This window comes from Cetorhinus maximus, chromosome 3 (genome assembly GCF_964194155.1).
Source record: "Cetorhinus maximus chromosome 3, sCetMax3.hap1.1, whole genome shotgun sequence".
Taxonomy (NCBI): Eukaryota; Metazoa; Chordata; class Chondrichthyes; order Lamniformes; family Cetorhinidae; genus Cetorhinus; species Cetorhinus maximus.
In genome coordinates, this window is record NC_135881.1 from 54094187 (window position 1) to 54114222 (window position 20036).

General features: G+C 44.2%; 1 protein-coding gene across 2 annotated transcripts in view; it reads right to left on the minus strand.

The window, feature by feature from the left end:
• Nucleotides 1–20036, minus strand: part of LOC144678644 (plexin domain-containing protein 2-like) — a 482473-nt gene that overhangs the window by 159958 nt on the left and 302479 nt on the right. For both annotated transcript variants that reach the window (XM_078538383.1, XM_078538384.1), the window contains exons 5-6: nucleotides 11373–11495; nucleotides 1677–1795 (exon numbers count right to left, since the gene is read on the minus strand). In XM_078538383.1, the coding sequence (XP_078394509.1) occupies nucleotides 1677–1795; nucleotides 11373–11495 (242 nt within the window). The remainder of the gene's footprint in view (nucleotides 1–1676; nucleotides 1796–11372; nucleotides 11496–20036) is intronic.

Sequence of the window (20036 nt, forward strand, 5' to 3'; positions counted from 1 at the left end):
AGCGCTGAGCGCTCCCTGTGCAGGCGGCAAGGGGGGGATTCCCTGAGTCATTCCCTGCGCTCTTTCATGCATGCGCGCGAAAGAGCGCAGAGATCTCCCTGAGGGACGGAGGTCCCTCAGGGAGATCAGTTTGACATGTGTAAATTTAAATAAAGGGAAATAAAAACTTTTAAAACATGTCCCCTCATGTGACACTGTCACATGAGCTGGGATATGTGAAATAATGATTTTTAAAAATGCGAAGGCCGCTTGGGCTCTTCGCCTGCCCACCAACCTTATGGTTGGACGGGCAGCTCGGCTAATTGAATTATTTACTATTTAAATGGCCTTTGACAGTTCGGTGGGCGGAGTCAGCTGCGCGCCCGCCGAACTGAAAGTCTAAATGACATGCAGTGACGTCACCGCGCAGGCCCCACCCCCGCTCGCCGACCAGAGAATTCTGCCGATAACATTTTTTTCTTGAGATTTTGGATGGAATAAGAGGTGAAGACAGGCCAGCTTATTTTGTAGAAGTTCATTAGAATGTCTCAAACTGGATGAAAGGATGGTTTAAAATCTCTTAGGAGATAATTTTCTCCCCATCGAAGGGGTTGGGTGGGAGCGGGCGTGCGCGCAGCTGATCGCTGCCTGCTGCCATTTTACGTGGGTGAGCCAATTAAGCGTGACACGCGCCTAGAAGCGCTGAGCGCTCCCTGTGAGGCACAGAGTTGCTTCATGGAGATTAGTTTAAGTTCAAAAAACTGTAATAAAGGGGAAAAAATAATGTTTAAGACATGTAAAACTGTCACATGTCTATTAATTTTATGAAAATTTTTTACAAGACTATAAAAACCTTCATGAAACTGCATCCTGCCTGTGGATGAGGTTTTATGATAAATGCGAAGGCTGCCTGGGCTCTTCGCCTGCCCGCCAACCTTAAGGTTGGACGGGCAGCTCAGTTAATTGTTTCAATTGATAGTTAACTGGCCTTAATAGGCCTTTGACAGTTTAACGGGTGCACAGCCGACTCGGATGCTCGCCCGTCGAACTGAAAATCTGAGTGACACGTGGTGATGTTGGGACGGAAGCCCCGCCCCCGTTCGCCGAGCCGAAGATTCTGCCCTTAATATACAAGAGTGATGAGGTATTCTTTGTTGTAGCAATAACACTGGTCTCCTGCTTTTTATTTATCCATTTACCCCTTCAGGGTTTTCCTTGAAAATGTAGAAGAAAATTACTATTTTGACTTTATCACCCTTTGTCATCACTGCCTCACATTTAATAGTGTGGAATGTCCTCTATAGATGGCCAATGTCATAGCAAAAGGATGCTCACCTTGTGAGTAATAGAGAGCTTTTGAAATTTAATTTCATCACAACCAGCATGGGTTAAGGATCTGAGAATTAATTTGCTCTCCTCCCTGCCCACTCCCAATCTAAGAGACAAACAAGATCCAAGCCATAGGGCCAATAAAGGTCAAACATAATAAAAACCTTAATTTGTCTGAATCTATCTCAAAATGACTAGCTGTGAATGAAAGGGCTGCTTCTCCATTCTGACCTGATTTTGACAGCCGTTTTATGAGGTTAATCAAGCAACCTCCTTTGGGAAAACATTGGCTTCAGCTCATTGTTTTTCAAAAGAATGAAGAAACATCTTCATGTCAATGTAGAATCTAAAGGAGCTGAAAATCTCACCTCTTTGTAACCAAAGACAATCCGTCCATCACTGTGCAAGGTTGCCTGGAATGTGAAGCTTCCTAAATCATTGTTATCCTGTAGGTGAACATTATCCCACTGTACAACCAGAGCAGTACCTGTACAGAAAAAAATTGTATATTTGCACAAATGAGACCACATGGATGCGCAGTACGTTCAAGCTAATCCATTGAGAAATACTGTTGGCTGGCAACACAGGAAAAAAAAAATTTTTTTGATACCTGGTGCAGTCATAGCATTTTGGATGATGCAAGTGTTCCACTTTTTATATTATAGAAAGAAAAGAAGATAAATTCACAATTTTCAATTAGCTGCAGCTGAAGGTAGTAGGTAGAACCCAATTTTATAAAACTTATAAATAGTATGTGTCACAAATGTGTAATTATGATATTACAGATTTTAAGAACATCTGTTTTAAAGGTACATTTCTGTTTCCAAACCTTTAAATTGAGGCTAAAAGCCCTTTTCAAAATGGGAGTATGGACAGACAACATGGCACCTTAATGTGTTTGTTCAAACCTTGTCAGACTCTTATTCCTGGAGTTGGCTATGAAGAGTCATTAAAATGCAAAGACTCCTCCAGGGATGTCCACTGAATCTTCTAAAAAGTGTGAAAACCCTTTGGCTTCTAAGGGAACAGGACCACAGGAATGGACTTCAAAGGACCTCAACATAATTAACTTCCTTGCTTGTTAGAAACAATAACTTATTGAAAATTAAGAAAGCAGCCATTTTTGTGTTTCGAACTGTATAATGGAGGCTGTCAGAAGCCATTTTGTGTGGCAGTGTGCAGAGAATCCAGAAGACCTCAGGAAGTCAGCTCCAGTCACAGAGCTCTCAGCTGAACTAACTGAACAGCATGTGAGAGCTGTGTTTCTCTCTGCCACCGGGAATTAAAGAGTAAGGCATCCAGAAAAATCATCCCTGGTCTGCTAAGAAGAAACCAGGGAATCTTCAAGTGTCATTACCTGCAGTTTCCCACGAAGAAAAGAGCCTATAATGTCTCCCTGCATCTGCTCTAATTAGGCTTCACAAGCCACCGCAGCTGCTAAACTGAACCTCAAGCTTCAGCCCTTCAATTCAGAGAGAAGCAATTCAAGTAACAAGCAACCCTGGGTGGGATTTTCCACACCCGCCCGCCGCTGCAATCTTCCGGTCCTGCCGCAAGTCAGTGGACTTCTGGCTGGGGCGCAGCCTCGCCCACAGCGGGTCCTGCCTGCAATGGGGCCAGAAAGTTCCCATAAGGCCATTGACAGGCTCATTAAGATAGTTAAATGCCCTGCCCGGCCAACCTTAAGGCTGGCGGGCAGGCCAGGAGCCCCAGTGGGCTCCAGTTATTAATGAAACTTCATCCACTGGCGGGATGAAGTTTCATTACCGTTTTGTAAAAATTTAATCAATTTTATGAGTTTGTTATCAACATGTCCCATCTCGTGTGACATTGTCACATGAGGGGGACATGTTAATAATTTTAAAATGTCTCTGTTCTTTGACTTTACTTACCTTTCACTAAACTCCCTGAGACAGGACTTTGCCTCAGGGAGCAGTGCGCACTTTCGCGCACATGCACGAAAGAGCGCACTTTGACAGCTGGGGATTCCCCCCACCCCCGCACAGGAAGTGCATAGCGCTTCCTGTCGGGCAGACCACTGGGTGGGCCTTAATTGGCTCGCCCATTCAAAATGGTTCAGCTGCCCGCCCGCCGCCGAGCTGGTGGGGCCCGTCCGCCAGCCAAGGGCTAAATTCTGCCCCTCATCTTTAAGTATAATTTTTCCTTTATCTGCATTTCAATCTTTGTAACTGTATTTTAGTTACTAATGTTATCATTTTTACTTAATTAACTTTCGGCAGTAATTTTGTAATAAACTAACCTTCATCTTGTTTAAGAATAAACCCTGACTGCTGGGTTATTTTTAGATTGAATCACTTGCAAATTAAAAGAGGGCTGCACACACACACACACCACTTTGGGGGAATGCCTTTTATGTGTTCATGACAGTATGTTAATGATTTAGAATTTAAGAACTCAACCTGACAACATATGATCTATGGACTTAAATGCAAAATGCACAATACAGTGGATCTTTTTCTTTTCATTCTCTAAATTAAGGAGACTTACATTTTAGAACGTAAAATAAGGAAATGTTGCGCAATCGTATTATTTTATACTTTGTTTTTATTTCAATGATTGTCTATAATTGTGTTATGAATTATGATTCCTTGTTTTATTTGTGTCACCATCACAATTCATTCGTTGCTGGATTCATTCGACGAGCATTATTGGAAGGGGAGAGACTTGGGAAAATTCCCTGGCACCCAGGGGAGGTGCTGAGCTGGATACCTGTTATGGTGTCCAAAGAACATCAGGTTGTCAGCCCTGGATTTGAGCGAAACCTGGGAGTGCCCCTCATTCAGCAGCTCTCGGATGGCCAAGGAACCAAAGGCTCACAGCAACGTCATAAATCTATTGGGTATGATCCATCATGGCCAGGTAAACACACACAGTCTGGAGTGAAGTTGATCACTGGACTTAGCCTCAGTAAGCTTCAAATGCTTATGGATTTTCAGGTTTATGATGCAGATTGATCCAGTGATCATATATAAAGAGTATGGGAAATAAGCACCTAGCTTTAGCATTGGCTTAGCCCCAGAAAATGCAGGTTAAAGCTGTCTAGGTTAATGGATAATGGATGTGAGATCTGAGATGTGAGTTTTACTTCACTGTTTGGTGGGATGAATGGATTTTTAAGATTGTTTTTGATCTAAGCTGAGACTTTCAAACTGTGTGCTATCTATTCTCCTGAAAGTGTGAGCTATGTCAGGAAAGAAGACCTAACAGTCCAGCTGTAGGATGTGAGTGACACATTGACTCATTGATGTTTACAGCACTGAAGGAAGCCATTCAACCCACTGTGTCCACGCCGGTCAACAAAGATCTGACCACACTAATCCCATTTTCCAGCGCTTGGCCCATAGCCCTGAGGGTTATGGCAACGCAAGTGAACATCTAAATACTTGTTAAATGTTACGAGAGTTTCTGACTCAACCACCCTTTTAGGCAGTGAGTTCCAGACTCCCAACATGCTCTGAGTGAAAGAAATTCTCAACTCCCCTCTTAGTCTTCTACTTCTTAACTTAAATCTATGCCCCCTGGTTATTGACCCCTCTACTAATGGAAAAAATGCCTTCCTATCCATCCTGTCTATGCCCCTCATAATCTTATACACCTCTATCAGGTCCCCTCTCAACCTTCGCTGCTCCAAGGAAAACAACCCCAGCCCATCCAATCTTTCCTCATAGCTCAGACCCTACAGCCCAGGAAGCATCCTGGTGAATCTTCTCTGCAACCTCTCCAATGCAATCACATCCTTCCTATAATGTGATGACCAGAACTGCACACAGTGGCTTAACCAGCATTTTACACAGTTCCAGCATAACCTCCCTCCTCTTGTGTTCTATGCCTCAGCTAATAAAGGCAGGTATCCCATATGCCTTCTTAACTGCCTTATCTACCTGCCCTGCTACCTTCAGGGATCTGTGGATATGCACACTAAGGTCCCTCTGATCTTCAGTACTTTCCAGGGTCCTACCATTCATAGTAAAATCTCTTGCCTTATCAGCCCTCCCCAAGTGCATTCCCTCACAAATTTCCGGGTTGAATTCCATTTGCCACGTCTCTGCCCACCTGACCAGTCCATTGATATCCTCCTACAGTTTACGACTATCCTCCTCACTATTTATCACCCTACCAACTGGTCATCTGTGAATTTCTTGATCATACCCCCTACACTTAAGTCCAAATCATTTATGTACACCACAAACAGCAAGGGCTCCAGCACCGAGCCACATGGAACCCCACAGGAAACAGACTTCCAGTCACAGAAACATCCCTCTACTATCACCCTCTGCTTCTTGCCTCTCAGTCAATTTTGGATTAAGCGTGCCATTTTGCCTTGGATCTCATGGGCTCTTACTTTCTTGACCAGTCTGCCATAAGGGACCTTATCAAAAGCCTTACAAAAGTCCATGTAGACCACATGAAATGCATTACCCTCATCAACACTCCTGGTTACCTCCTCAAAGAATTTGGTCAAATTTGTCAAGCACGACCTTCCCTTAATAAATCCATGCTGACTATCCCTGACTAATGTGTGTCTCTCCAAGTGCAGATATATTCTGTCCCTCAGAATTCATTCTAGTAACTTCCCCACCACCAAGGTTAGACTGACTGGCCTGTAATTTCCTGGTCTATTCCTTCCTCCCTTTTTTTTAATAATGGGACAACATTAGCAGTCCTCCAGCACCTCACCTGTGCCCAGAGAGAATTTGAAAATTACTGCCAGTGCCCCTGATATCTCTTCCCTTATCTCCCTCAGCAGCCTGGGATACATCTCATCCGGGCCTGCGGATTTATCCACTTCTAAGGCCGCTAAACCCGCAAGTACCTCCTCTCTCTCTATGTTAATTTCCTTTAATATTTCACAGTCCTCCACCTTGATGTCTATATCTGTGTTGTCCTTTTCTATTGTGAAGACCGATGCAAGGTATTCATTGAGGACTGCACTCATGTCTTCCGGGTCCACACATAGATTACCTCTATGGTCCCTAACTGGTCCTATTCTTTCCCTAGTTATTCTCTTGCTCTTTATATATTTAAAAAACCCCTTTGGGGTTTCCTTTATTCTACCCACCAATGCTTTCTGATGCACTCTCTTACCTTTCCTAATTTAATTTTTAAGCTCCTCTCTGCATTTTTTACACTCGTCTAGGGATTCTGCCATATTGAGCCCTTGGTATCTGCCATGAGCTTCCCTTTTTTTTCTTAATCCTAACATTTATGTTCCTTGACATTCGGGGTCTCCGGACTTGGTCCCCCACTGTGGTGGTAGAATGGGTGAATGTGAGAAGGGCTAGAATGGGATGTGTGAAGAGAAGCGGAATCCAGCCTGTGAGCAGAGACTTAGAATGAGAAGAAGTAGAATAAGGCATGGGAGAAGTGGTACGTTAGGATATATATTATTTTTTATTCATTCAAGGGATTTGGGCATCGCTGGCTAGGCTAGCATTTATTGCCCATCCCTAACTGTCCTTGAGAAGGTGGTGGTGAGCTGCCTTCTTGAACTGCTGCAGTCCATTTGGTGTAGGCACACCCACAGTGCTGTTAGGGAGGGAGTTCTAGGATTTTGACCGATCGACAGTGAAGGAACGGTGATATATTTCCAAGTCAGGATGACGAGTGACTTGGAAGGGAACTTCCAGGTGATGGCATTCCAATGTCTCTGCTGCCCTTATTCTTATAGATGGTAGCGGTCATGGGTTTGGAAGGTGTCTAAAGAAGCTTGGTGAGTTCCCGCAGTGCATCTTGTAGATGGTACACACTGCTGCCACTGTGTATTGGTGGTGGGGAGAGTGAATGTTTGTGGACGGGGTGTCAATTAAGCGTGTTGCTTTCTCCTGCATGGTGTCGTCGAGCTTCTTGAGTGTTGTGGGAGCTGCACTCACCCAGGCAAGTGGGGAGAATTCCATCACACTCCTGACTTGTGCCTTGTAGATGATGGACAGGCTTTGGGGAGCCAGGAGGTGAGTTACACACCACAGGATTCCTAGCCTCTGACCTGCTCTTGCAGCTACTGTTGGTATATGGTTAGTCCAATTCAGTTTCTGGTCAATGTTAACCCCCAGGACGTTGATAGTGGGGGATTCAGTGATGGTAATGCCATTGAATGTCAAGGGGCGATGGTTAGACTCTCTCTTATTGGAGATGGTCACTGCCTGGCACTTGTGTGGCGCGAGCATTACTTGCCACTTGTCAGCCCAAGCCTAGATATTGTCCAGGTCTTGCTGCATTTTGACATGGACTACTTCAGTATCTGAGGAGCCGTGAATGATGCTGAACATTGTGCAATCATCAGCGGACATTCCCACTTCTGAACTTATGATGGAAGGAAGGTCATTGATGAAGCAGCCGAAGATGGTTGGGCCAAGGACACTACCCTGAGGAACTCCTGCAGTGATGTCCTGGAACTGAGATGTTTGACTTCTAACAACCACAACTTATCTTACTTTGTGCTCGGTATGACTCCAACCAGCGGAGAGTTTACCCCCTGATTCCCAATGCCTCCAGTTTTGCTAGGGCTTCTTGATGCCACACTCTGTAACGTGCTGCCTTAATGTCAAGGGCAGTCATTCTCACCTCTGTAGTTCAGCTCTTTTGTCCATGTTTGAACGGAGCCTGTGATGAAGTCAGGAGCTGAGTGATCCTGGAGGAACCCAAACTGAGCATCAGTTATTGCTAAGCAAGTGCAGCTTGAGAGCACTGTTGATGACTCCTTCCATCACTTTACTGATGATGGAGAGTAGACTGATGGGGCGGTAATTGGCTGGGTTGGATTTGTCCTGCTTTTGTGTACAGGATATTCCTGGGCAATTTTCCACATAGCCAGGTAGATGCCAGTGTTGTAGCTGTACTGGAACAGCTTGGCTAGGGGCGTGGCAAGTTCTGGAGCACAAGTCTTCACTACTATACCAGAATACTGTCAGGGCCCATAGCCCTTGCAGTATCCAGTGCCTTTAGCCATTTCTTGATATCATGTGGAGTGAATCAAATTGGCTGAAGACTTGCATCTTTGACGATGGGGAGCTCCGGAGGAGACCGAGATGGATCAGCCACTCGGCACTTCTGGTTGAAGATTGTTGCAAATGCTTCGGCCTTATCCTTTGTATCGATCTGCTGGGCTCCGCCATCATTGAGGATGGGGATATTTGTGGAGGGTTCTCCTCCAGTGAGTTGTTTAATTGTCCATCACCATTCACGGCTGCATGTGGCAGGACTGCTGAGCTTAGATCTGATCCATTGGTTGTGGGATCGCTTTGCTCTGTCTATTGCATGCTGCTTATGCTGTTTCGCATGCAAGTAGCCCTGAGTTGTAGCTTCACCAGGTTGACACCTCATTTTTAGGTATGCCAGGCACTCCTGGCATGCCCTCCACCACTCTTTATTGAACCAGGGTTGTTCCCTTGCTTGTTGGTAATGGTAGAGTGGGGGATATACCAGGCCATAAGGTTACAGATTGTGATTGAGTACATTTCTGCTGCTGCTGATGACCCACAGCACCTCAAGGGTGGCCAGTCTTGAGTTACTAGATCTCAAGTTACTAGATCTCGAAATCTATCCCATTTAGCATGGTAGTAATGCCATGCAACACGATGGAGGGTATCCTCAATATGGAGACAGGACCTCGTCTCCACAAGGACTATGCAATGCGGGGCAGAATTTTGTCCTTGGTGGGCGAGCGGGCTCTACCGGCTCGGCGGCGGGCGGGCAGCCGAACTCCGCCGCCGAAACGGGACCTGCAACCATTTTGAGTGGGTGGGCCAATTAAGGCCCGCTCAGCGGCCTGCCCAACAGGAAGCGCTATGCGATTCCTGTGTGAGGGGGTGGGGGGGAGGGATTGCGCGCGAAAGAGCACACTGCTCCCTGAGACCAAGTGCTGTCTCAGGGAGATTACTGACAGGTAAAAAAAACTCCAAAAATAGAAAAATATTAACATTATTAACATGTCCCCCTCATGTGACAATGTCACATGAGATGGGACATGTTAATAAGAAACACATAAACTTTATGAAACTTTTTAAAAACGGACATGAAACCTCATCCCGCCAGTGGATGAAGTTTCATGTATAATCAGGAGCCCACTGGGGCTCCTGGTCTGCCCGCCAGCCTTAAGCTTGGACGGGCAGGGTCTTTAACAAGGTTAATTAGCCTGTCAATGACCTTAATTGACCATTGACAGGTCGGCGGATGAACAGCTGATTTCGCTGTCCATCCGCCTTCCTGAAAACTTAAAGGGACCGGGATGACGTCGGGGGTTCCTCCTGATGTCATCCCGCGTCATTTTCCCGTCGGCGAGTGGGCCCCGCCCCCAAATCGCCAACGGGAAAATCCTGGCTGCAGTGTTCACTCCTACCAATGCAGTCATGGACAGATGCATCTGCGGCAGGCAGATTGATGAGGTCATGTATGACCTCTTGTTGGTTCCTTCACCATCTGCCACAGACCCAGTCTAGCAGCTATGTCCTTCAGGACTCGGCCAGCTCAGTCAGCAGGGGTGCTACCGAGCCACTCTTGCTGATGGACATTTAAGTCCCTCATCAGTGTACATTCTGCTTCCTTGCCATCCGCAGTGCTTCCCCCAAGTGGTGTTCAACCTGGAGGAGCACTGATTCATCAGCTATGGGGAGACAGTACATGGTAATCAGCAGGACCATGTTTGACCTGATGCCATATATGGAGAGGGAGAAGAGGGTGTGTCTGCGGAGAGGAAGAATGGGATGTGTGATTGGAGAGATAGGATGAAACACACGCGGAGAGGTAGTTTGGAACCAGTGAGACAGAGTGAGATTGGAACCAGTGAGCTGGGAAGGAGCATGGGTGTATGAAAGGAGAGGCAGAATTGGATATGTGTGAGGAGAAGGAAGAGAACAATGCCTCATCTAAGGTGCATGTCTGCACGGCCAGTTCCGTGTGGCAATGTGAAATGTACCACTCATTGAAATAAACAAGCTGCTCACAGCATTGTGGATGTTGGCTGAAAGGTATATTCTGTTAGAATGACTTTGTTTGACAAGCCTATGGGACAATCTTGGCACAGGTTCCCAGATGTTATTGAGGATGACTTTGCAGGGTCGACGAGTCTGAGTGTGCCTTTGTCATGTCAGAATCTTAGGTTGATATTGGGTGGTCTGTCTGATTCCATTCTTAATATACTTTTCGTAGTGGTTTGATACAGCTGAGTGGCTCGTAGAGGGCAGTTAGGAATCAATCACATTGGTGTCCGGAATCACACATAGACCAGGCAGGGTAAGGATGGCTGTTTTCCTTCTCTAAAGAAGATTTGTGAACCGGATGCATTTCTCCAACAATCCAGTACCTTCCTGGCTATCATTTCTGATACTGGTTTTGAATTGCCAGCTTTATTTAATTAATTGAATTTAAATTCCTCAGCTGCCGAGGTAGAATTTGAACTCATGTCTCTGGATCATCAGCCCAAACTTCTGGGCTACATAACCAGAATGTTACTGTTTCGCGATGCTGGTGCCGTTGAAGGTGAAGAAGAGATGGTTGGGCCATTTCTTAGAAGAGATGGATATTAGCTCGCACTTATGGTACCTGCCATTTCTCAGCCTCGTCCTGGATATTGTCCAGGTCTTGCTGAAGGCTGGCCTGAGCTGCTTCATTATGAGAGGAGTTGCAAATTAAGACTGTAGCATCATCTGCATGCAGCCCAGTCCTGACTTTATAATAGAAGGAAACCCTTGGGTGAAGATGGCTGCCCTAATGTCAGTGGCTTAAGGAGATTCTGTAGTGAAGTTCTTGGGCTTTCTTATACAATCAGGCAAACCTACCAGAATGAAAAGCGTCAGCAGTAAGAGTACTGCACTGCAAGCAATAGCAGCAATTGCAGATTTCAGTCTGGTGCATTGTTATCAGCTCAACAAGTGTTCAGAATAATCTTTATAGGTATTTACCATTATCTGGACAATTATTTATCCAATCTAACCCCAAGAGGTTCCTCCAATAATTTCTAGTCATATTTTAGAGAAGCAAAATATGAATGATTTTTTTTATGTGCTCAAAGCTGTCTGGAAAAATGTTTCAATAAAGCTAATTCTTACCATTGTCGAAGTATCTGACAGTTGAATTCCTAGACACGCTTGGGTCGAAATTAGCCATCAGCGGTGCGATGTACTGTGTAGCTGTTAACATGCGGTGTACAACTTCCCCCGTGTAGATAAAACCTACAAGACAGAAGATTCTATGAAACTAGATTCAACGTACAACAAAATCATAAATCCTGATTTTAAATCATATAAATAATGCAACTCTCATTGAACAATTACTGAACCAACTGTATTTCTTCACCAAAGAGAAACAAAAACCTTAAAGCAAACCATTACATAGAAATTACAACATAGAAACATACTGTTCCCATTATTATTAGTAATGTTTATCCTCCACACAAGGAGTCCTAAACCCATATGCCCACTCTGTCCCCTAATCCCTTCATTCACCTATCCTTCATCCACGAAAAACATTCAAGAAAAGCACTAAGGAATGAAAGAAACAAGAAAAGTTTGTGCTCACAGCATTTGCCATGATGGCAAGCTGTACTTGAATACAGTAATTTGAACATCACATTTTGATTGATTTGTCCTTACACCAGTGACAGGAGGCCAGAAAACCAGAAGAATGGAGAGCAAAGGGGTGTGAATCAGGCATAGATAAAACCTTGAACATGAAGTTACATAACCCAGAATAAGAAGTTACAGTGAGTGCTGAGGGAGAGAGACGCATATCTTAGAGAGAGAGGGAGCACAGTGAGAGATAATCACCTGGAGCATAATTACATAAAACTTGGAGTAGGACGAGAGAGACTAAAAGGGTTTGAATTTTTATCAGATTGGACAAAGATGGCTGAGTAAATAACATTAATGCCACATGTGGTTGTACTAGGTGACAAACTGCAAGTGAAGCTCCGAAAAAAGAAATCATCAATCGAGATTCAGCACCAGAAATCCTACAACTATCTGGTATGTCTATATTTTGTCAACTTATGGCAGTTCTGTTCAAAAACGTTTACCATCACTGGTCTGGAACCAAGCTTCCATGACTTTTGTTATATAAAAAACTGAACAAATGAGCAATCCTCATAAAACCCAGTTATACCACAGTTGAGGAGCTTGACAAACTACAAGTCAGTCAATTCACTAAAATAAAAGCAAAATACTATGGATGCCGGAGATCTGAAATATAAACAGAAAGTGCTGGAAAAACTCAGCAGGTCTGGCAGCATCTGTGGAGAGAGAAACAGAATTAACATTTTGAGTCCAATAGGATGATTCTTCTGAACTGAAGAGAGGCGCAAATGTGATGGGCTTTAAGCTGATGCAAAAAGGAGGTAGTCAGGTGGAGCAAAAGAGAAGGTCGGGATAGGTTAGAGGGTGGGGAAGATGTCATGTAACCAAGGTGTCATGTAACAAAAGGCAAAGAGAGTGGTAATGGAGTCGTATGGCAACAAAGCATTGGTCCAGAGTAGGCAGTAAGAACAGAAAAAAGGTCAGCTCTGCCTGAAAGCAAAAAACATAGAACAAAATACAGACTGGCATAGTGGAAAAAAACCAGGTCACGAGGTTACAGATTGTGCTTGAGTACAATTCTGCTGTTGCTGATGGCCCACAGCACCTCATGGATACCTGAGTTGCTAGATCTGTTTGAAATCTATCCCATTTAGTAGAGTGGTAGTGCCACACAACACGATGGAGGGTTTCCTCAATGTGAAGGCGAGACTTCGTCTCCACAATGATCGTATGGTGGTCACTCCTACCAATACTGTTATGGGCAGATGCATCTGCGGCAGGCAGGTTGGTGAAGATGAGGTCAAGTATGTTTTTCCCTCTTGTTGATTCCCTCATCACCTGCCGCAGACCCAGTCTGGCAGCTATGTCATTGGGGACTCAGCCAGCTCAGTCAGTAGTGGTGCTGCTGAGCCACTCTTGGTGATGAACATTGAAGTCCCCCACCCAGAGTACATTCTGCGTCTTTGCCACCCTTAGTGCTTCCTCCATATGGTGTTCAACTTGGGGCAGCACTGAGTCATCAGCTGAGGGAGGGCGGTACATGGTAATCAGCAGGAGGTTTCCTTGCCCATGTTTGGCCTGATGCCATGAGACTTCATGGGGTCCAGAGTCAATGTTGAGGACTCCCAGGGCCACTCCCTCCCGACTGTATACCACTGTGCCACCACATCTGCCCTGCTGGTGGGACAGGACGTATCCAGGGATGGTGATGCTGGTGTTTGGGACATTATCTGTAAGATATGATTCCATGAGGATGACTATGTCAGCCTGTTGCCTGTCCAGTTTCTGAGACAGCTCTCCCAATTTTGGCACTAGCCCCAGGTGAGGGCTTTGCAGGGTCGACATGGTTGAATTTGCCATTGTCGTTGCCAAGTGGTCCATCCGCTTTCATTCCTTTTTTGTGGTTTGATACAACTGAGTGACTTGCTAGGCCATTTCAGAGTCAGGCACATTGCTGTGGGTCTGAAGTCCCGTGTAGGCCAGACCAGGTAAGGACAACAGATTTCCTTCCCTAAAGGACATTAGTGAACCAGATGGGTTTTTACAACAATCAACAATGGTTTCAAGGTCATCATTAGATTTTTAATTACACATTTTATTTTTAATTGAATTCAAATGCCACCATCTGCCGTGGTGGGATTTGAACCTAGGTCCCCAGAGCATTACCCTGGGCCTTTGGATTACCAGTTCAGCAACAATACCACTACACTGAGTCCAGAAAGCTATAGAGAGCCTAATCAGAAGATCAGATGCTGTTCCTCATGCTTGCACTGGGCTTCACTGGAACATTGCAGCAGGCCAAGGACAGAAATGTGAGCAAAGTGGTGAACTGAAACGGCAAGTGACCAGAAGGTCGGGGTTATGGTTGCTGACTGAATGGGGGTGTTCTGCAAAGTGGTCACTTGGTCTGTGTTTGGCCTCCCCAGTGTAGAAGACACCGCACAATGAACAGTGAACACAGTATACTAAATTGAAGTCAAAAGTAAATTGCTGCTTCACCTGCAAGGAGTGTTTGGGGCCTTGGACAGTGAGGATGGAAGACGGAAAGGGGGAGGTGTTACACCTCCTGCGATTGCAAGGGAAGCCAACTTACTGTTCATAATTCAGATACTAGGGTATAAAGTTCATCTAAAACCTTCAGCTTCGAGAAATGAACAAGAAATGAACCACCACAAAAGAGGAGTGAGGCAACTTGTTCATTGTCATAGATCCTATTCTATGTTGTCAATAATTAAATGGTATCAAGGGTATTTTTGAAAGAACTGAGGTACTGCATTTCACAGGTATTTTCTTGTCAGCGGACCTACTGCATTAGACTCACCTTATTGTCTAGTAGATTAATTGATTAGATATGAATTTGGGTACGGTATTGTGGTTTTTCGTACCTCAGGAAGTACCTCAGTATTTATTAAAATACAAAAAATATAGACATCATGTATCAGTAAGAAATAATAACTGTCCCAATTAATGATTCTTATTAGTGCCTAGAAGCTATAGTGCATGAACATTTCCAACTGGACATAATCTTTCAAGATATGAGGAGAAATTTCTTCACCCAGAGAGTGGTGAGCCTGTGGAATTCGCTACCATAGAAAGTAGTTGAGGCCAAAACATTGTATGTTTTCAAGAAGGAGTTAGATATAGCTCTTGGGGCGAAAGGGATCAAAGGGTATGGGGAGAAAGCGGGAGCAGGCTATTGAGTTGGATGATCAGCCATGATCATGATGAATGGCAGAGCAGGCTCGAAGGGCCGAATGGCCTACTCCTGCTCCTATTTTCTATGTTTCTATAACACGAAGGAGCCCATTAGATTTTGTTCCCTTTCACAAAACAGATTAATTCATTGCTTACTGTCACTCAGACCTCAACATCCTACAATGTTCCAATGAAATTCAACATGAGCTTGAGAAATGGAGCTTAATTTTTCAATTGAGGTCTTTACAGTCTTCTGGATGCAACATTGTGTATAACAATTCCAGGCCTTAACCTCTGTCCCCATTTTCTTCGATGGCATCTGATGGTGATGATCCGACTATCCTCATTTATTCCTCATCTAGGCTTGTCTTTTGTTTTTAACTTTGTCCCATTTCTTTTTGTTTTGCACATCATCCACCTTGTTATTTAATCTATCCTACCTTCCGCCCTGTCACCAACTTTCCCTTTTAATCTTTCCTGCCTTCTCTGCATCCCTGCAGAACCCTGGAGAACTAGAGGATGTGGTGTATTTGGATTTTCAGAAAGCTTTTGATAAAATCCCATATAAGATGTTACTGTGTAAAATTAAAGCACATGGGACTGGTGGTTATATATTGGCATGGATTTAGAATTGGTTAGCAGACAGGAAACAGAGAGTTGGAATAAATTGGTCTTTTTCGGAGTGGCAGGTGGTCACTAGTGGGGTACCGCAGGGATCAGTGCTTCGGCCACAGCTATTCACAATACGTATCAACAATTTGGATGAGGGAACCAAATGTAATATTTCCAAGTTTGTTGAAGACATGAAAGTTGGTGGGAATGTGAGTGATGAGAAGGGTGTTAAGAGGCTTCAAGCCGACTTTGACAGATTGAGTGAGCGGGCAAATACTTGGCAGATGCAGTATAACGTGGATAACTGTGAAGTTATCCACTTTGGTAGGAAAAACAGAATGGCAGAGTATTATTTAAATGATGATAAATTTGGAAATGTTGATGTACAAAGGGACCTGGGTGTCCTTGTACACCAATCACTGAAAGCAAGCATGCAGGTACAGCAAGAAGTTAAAAAGGCAAATGGTATGTTGGCCTTCATTGTGAGAGGACTTGAGTACAGGAACAAGGACGTCTTACCGCAGCTGTACAGGGCCTTTGTGAGACACTGTATTGTGTGCAGTTTTGGTGTCCTTAACTAAGAAAGGATATACTTGCCATAGAGAGAGTGCAGTAAAGGTTCACACACTGATTCCTGAGATGGCAGGATTGTTGTTTGAGGAGAGATTGGGCCAACTAGGCCTGTGTTCACTGGAGTTTAGAAGAATGAGAGGAGATCTCATTGAAACTTATAAAATTCTGACAGGGATGGATAGACTGGATGCAGGGATGATATTTCCCCAGGCTGGGGGGGGTCTGGAACAAGGGTTCACAGTCGCAGGATACGGACCATTTAGGACTGAGATGAGGAGAAAGTTCTTCACTTAGAAGTGAACCTATGGAATTCTCTACTACAGGAGGCTGTGGAGGCCAAGTCACTGAATAGATTTAAGAAGGAAATAGATAGATTTCTGGACTCTAAAGGCATCAAGAGGTGTGGGGAGAATGCAAGAGTACGGCGTTGAGATAGAGGATGAGCCATGATTATATTGGAGCAGGCTCGAAGGGCCAAATGACCTACTTCTGCTCCTATTTTCTATTGTTTCTATGCTTAAAATCTGCTACATTTCTAACTTTTTTCAATTCTGACAATAGGTCATCGACCTGAAATGTTGGGCTGAATTTTAGTTCCAGAGTTCTGATCTCGACGCCAGGCTAAATTCCAGGTTAGGAACCTGGAGTTGGCCGTGGCTGGACCTGAAGGAAATTTCTGAAGGGGCGGGCAATTAAGAGACCGCCTCTAGGACCCTGTCCAATTAAGGACGGTGGGCGGGCTCCATAGACAGGATGGCCAATGGGATTACCCGATACTCTGGGTGTCTGGTAGCCCCAGTAGATGAGGTGGGAACTGCCTCTGTAAGTGTGAAACCATGAAGGCACCTCAAGTTGGAAGTGCCCTCTGAAGACTTGTAAATGGTACAAAATCTGCTGTGGGCATCATAGCAGAAGGGGAGTCTCACCAGAGGATGGCCTGTAGTCGTGCCTGTAGCCCTCACATACCAGTGGATCCATTTCCAGGTGCTTTGCAGAACGAGCCTCTGTCTCCCCTAGCCTGCCACTGGGAGACCTCCACCATTCAATCAATAGGCTTCAGCCACATCTGGAAAATCCAAATGGTATGTGAAGACTGGCCACAATTGGCCTAACTGGCTACCTGCCATTGGTAGGTGGGTAGCTGTCAACCAACCACTGCCCCCTCACCAAGAAGCTGCCTCCTTGAAAATAGGTTGGAGGTAAGAACATGTCGGCACATCGGGAAGCCAGCCAGGAATGAGAAATTACCGGCACGTCCACTTTCAAACCTGCCTTGGGATGAAAAATCTGCCCATTAACTGTTTCTCTCTCTCCAAATAATGAGTGAGCTGCTGAATATTTTCAGCCTTTTTTTTGTATTTAATATTTTCAGCATCCAGAGTATTTTGCTTTTGATAGACTTTTGTTCGGGCAAGGGTATTAAGGGGTAAGGAGAAAGATGGGTATATGGAGTTAAGATACAGATCTGCCATGATCTAATTAAGTGGTGGAACAGGATTGAAGGGCTAATTGTCCTGCTCCTGTTCCCAAAACGTCATTAACCAAATCTTATAGTTATGCAAGATACTTTTCAAAACTGCATGTTACAGAGTTTTTAATTTGTGTTCAGAGGGAAAAAAGCAGCCACCCTTTTGAATTTCACCCTCCTGTAAACTTATGGCTCAGCCAGTTCTCCTGTGAAATATAATGAATACTTAATATCTTTGTCAAAAAATGCAAGACGTTTCAATGGTATAAATGAGTATTCTGGTCCTTTATTCTTTCTCAGTTAACTCAAAATAAGCATTAATTAGTCCCTTAAATTCCACCTATTGGGATGGGGTGGGGGGCTGGTGCAGGAAATGTGGTTCTGACTTAACCTTATTTGAGCAATGTCATCCTGATCAATTCATTCAATCAATGCAAGATAATCTAATTGTATACAAACCAGTGGATACATAATATTTTAAATGATAGTACCGTTTGATTGCTTTGTGCTCTTTTCCCTGCACAGTGTTTGTTACTTCAGACAAGTTAGGTATTGGATGTGGGTCAACTGGAAGAACCTCTTTGGTGAAAATGTCTCAAACATTATACACAGGCAATTCAGGGAGAACAATTTTGCACAAGTGGTGACAGATACATAGGGGTGAATTTATTTAAAGGTTGCTTCTGAGCTGCCACAAGAAGTGTTGCGGAAAAGTGGTTTATGTTGCACTTCTGGTGAAGCTGCGTTGGTGGAACGGAAGCAGCCCAGAGGAAACTCCCCCTCCTTGGAATCAAATGAGGAAGATATATCCCCGTTCACTATTGCTTAGTTTACAACAATGAACAGAAAAGTATGCTTAAAAAAAGCCAAAATGTCCGATATCATACATGCTTTAGCCATTTAGCAGCCTCACGGTCAACACTGTGAAATCTAAGGAGTCCTTCTGGTAGACCAGCATGAAATGAGCAGCCATTCAGTTCAATGTGGCAAACTCAGCTGCATTGCAGCTAGAAAGGGAGCCGTCTCAGAGTCCCCAGCTATAGTTACTTGCCACACAATTTACTACCCCACATCTAAAACGATTGCATCACAGATGGCATGAGGTGACACATACATTTTTCATTATTCATTCTTTATATAATTACATGGAGGATGACTTTGTGGCATTATCAACACTTCTTGTCAGTCAACTTTTACCGCCCACTTGTCACTGTAACCTTTTCTCCATTCACTGCCACCAACTTCAATGTTTCATAATCTCCCCAATACTTCGCACCCCAACACAACCCCTACATTAAAGAAAGGAAGCAAAAGGAATAAAAGGACTTGGATTTATATTGTGTCCTTCATAACTTCAGGATGTTCTCATGTACTTTACAGCCAATAAAGTAATTTTGAAGTGCAGGCACTATTGTAACACACAGAAGCATGACAGCCAATTTGCATTCACACATTCACACACACAGCAATGAGATAATGAGTAGATTAATCTGTTACAGTGATTTCAATTGTAGCACTCCCTAAAGCACAATGTCAGTCATGGCTCAGTTGGCAGCAATCCTGCATCTGATTTACAAGATCGTAAGTTCAAGTATCACTATAGAGACAAGCACAAATCCAGACTGACACTTCAGCGCATTGTTGGAGGTGCCGTACTTCATGAAATGTTAAACTAAGGTCTTGTGCGCCCTCTCAGGTGAGCCTAAAAGATCTCATGACACTATTGCAAAGATCAGGAGAGTGCTCCCCAGTGTCCTGGCCAATTTTATTCCTCAACCAACATCAACAGATTATCAGATCATTATCACATTGTTGTTTCTGGTACTTGGCTGTGACCAATTTGGATGATGTATTTCCTATATTACAAGTGACCCCTGTGGCACTTATTCTACAAACTCCTGAGAGAACCACTCGAGTTTTAAAATAATGAGAGACATCTCAGCCTCAATAAGAATACTTTTGTGCTCGATGGCCTTTCATCAGAACAAAAATAAGATAGAAATAGATAGGGCATTTCTATCTTCATTCTGTTCTGATGAAAGGTCACAAATGAAATGTTTACTGTTTCCCTCCACAGATGCTGCCTGACTTGCTGAGTATTTCCAGCTTTTTTTGTTTTTATTTCAGATTTCCAGCATCGGCAGTATTTTGCTTGTGTACAAGCCTAGATGGAGATCATAGAGGCAGTCAGCGACCATGGCATCACCATGCCCCATCCCACCACTACCCCCCCAAAACTTCACTCTTTCAGCTTTTCATTCTAATTCTTGGTGCCTTGTGAGAGCTCATTACAGCCACGTTCTCTCATTAAGTTTGAAGCCATGCACTAAGGCACATTTGTTCAGGACCTCAGC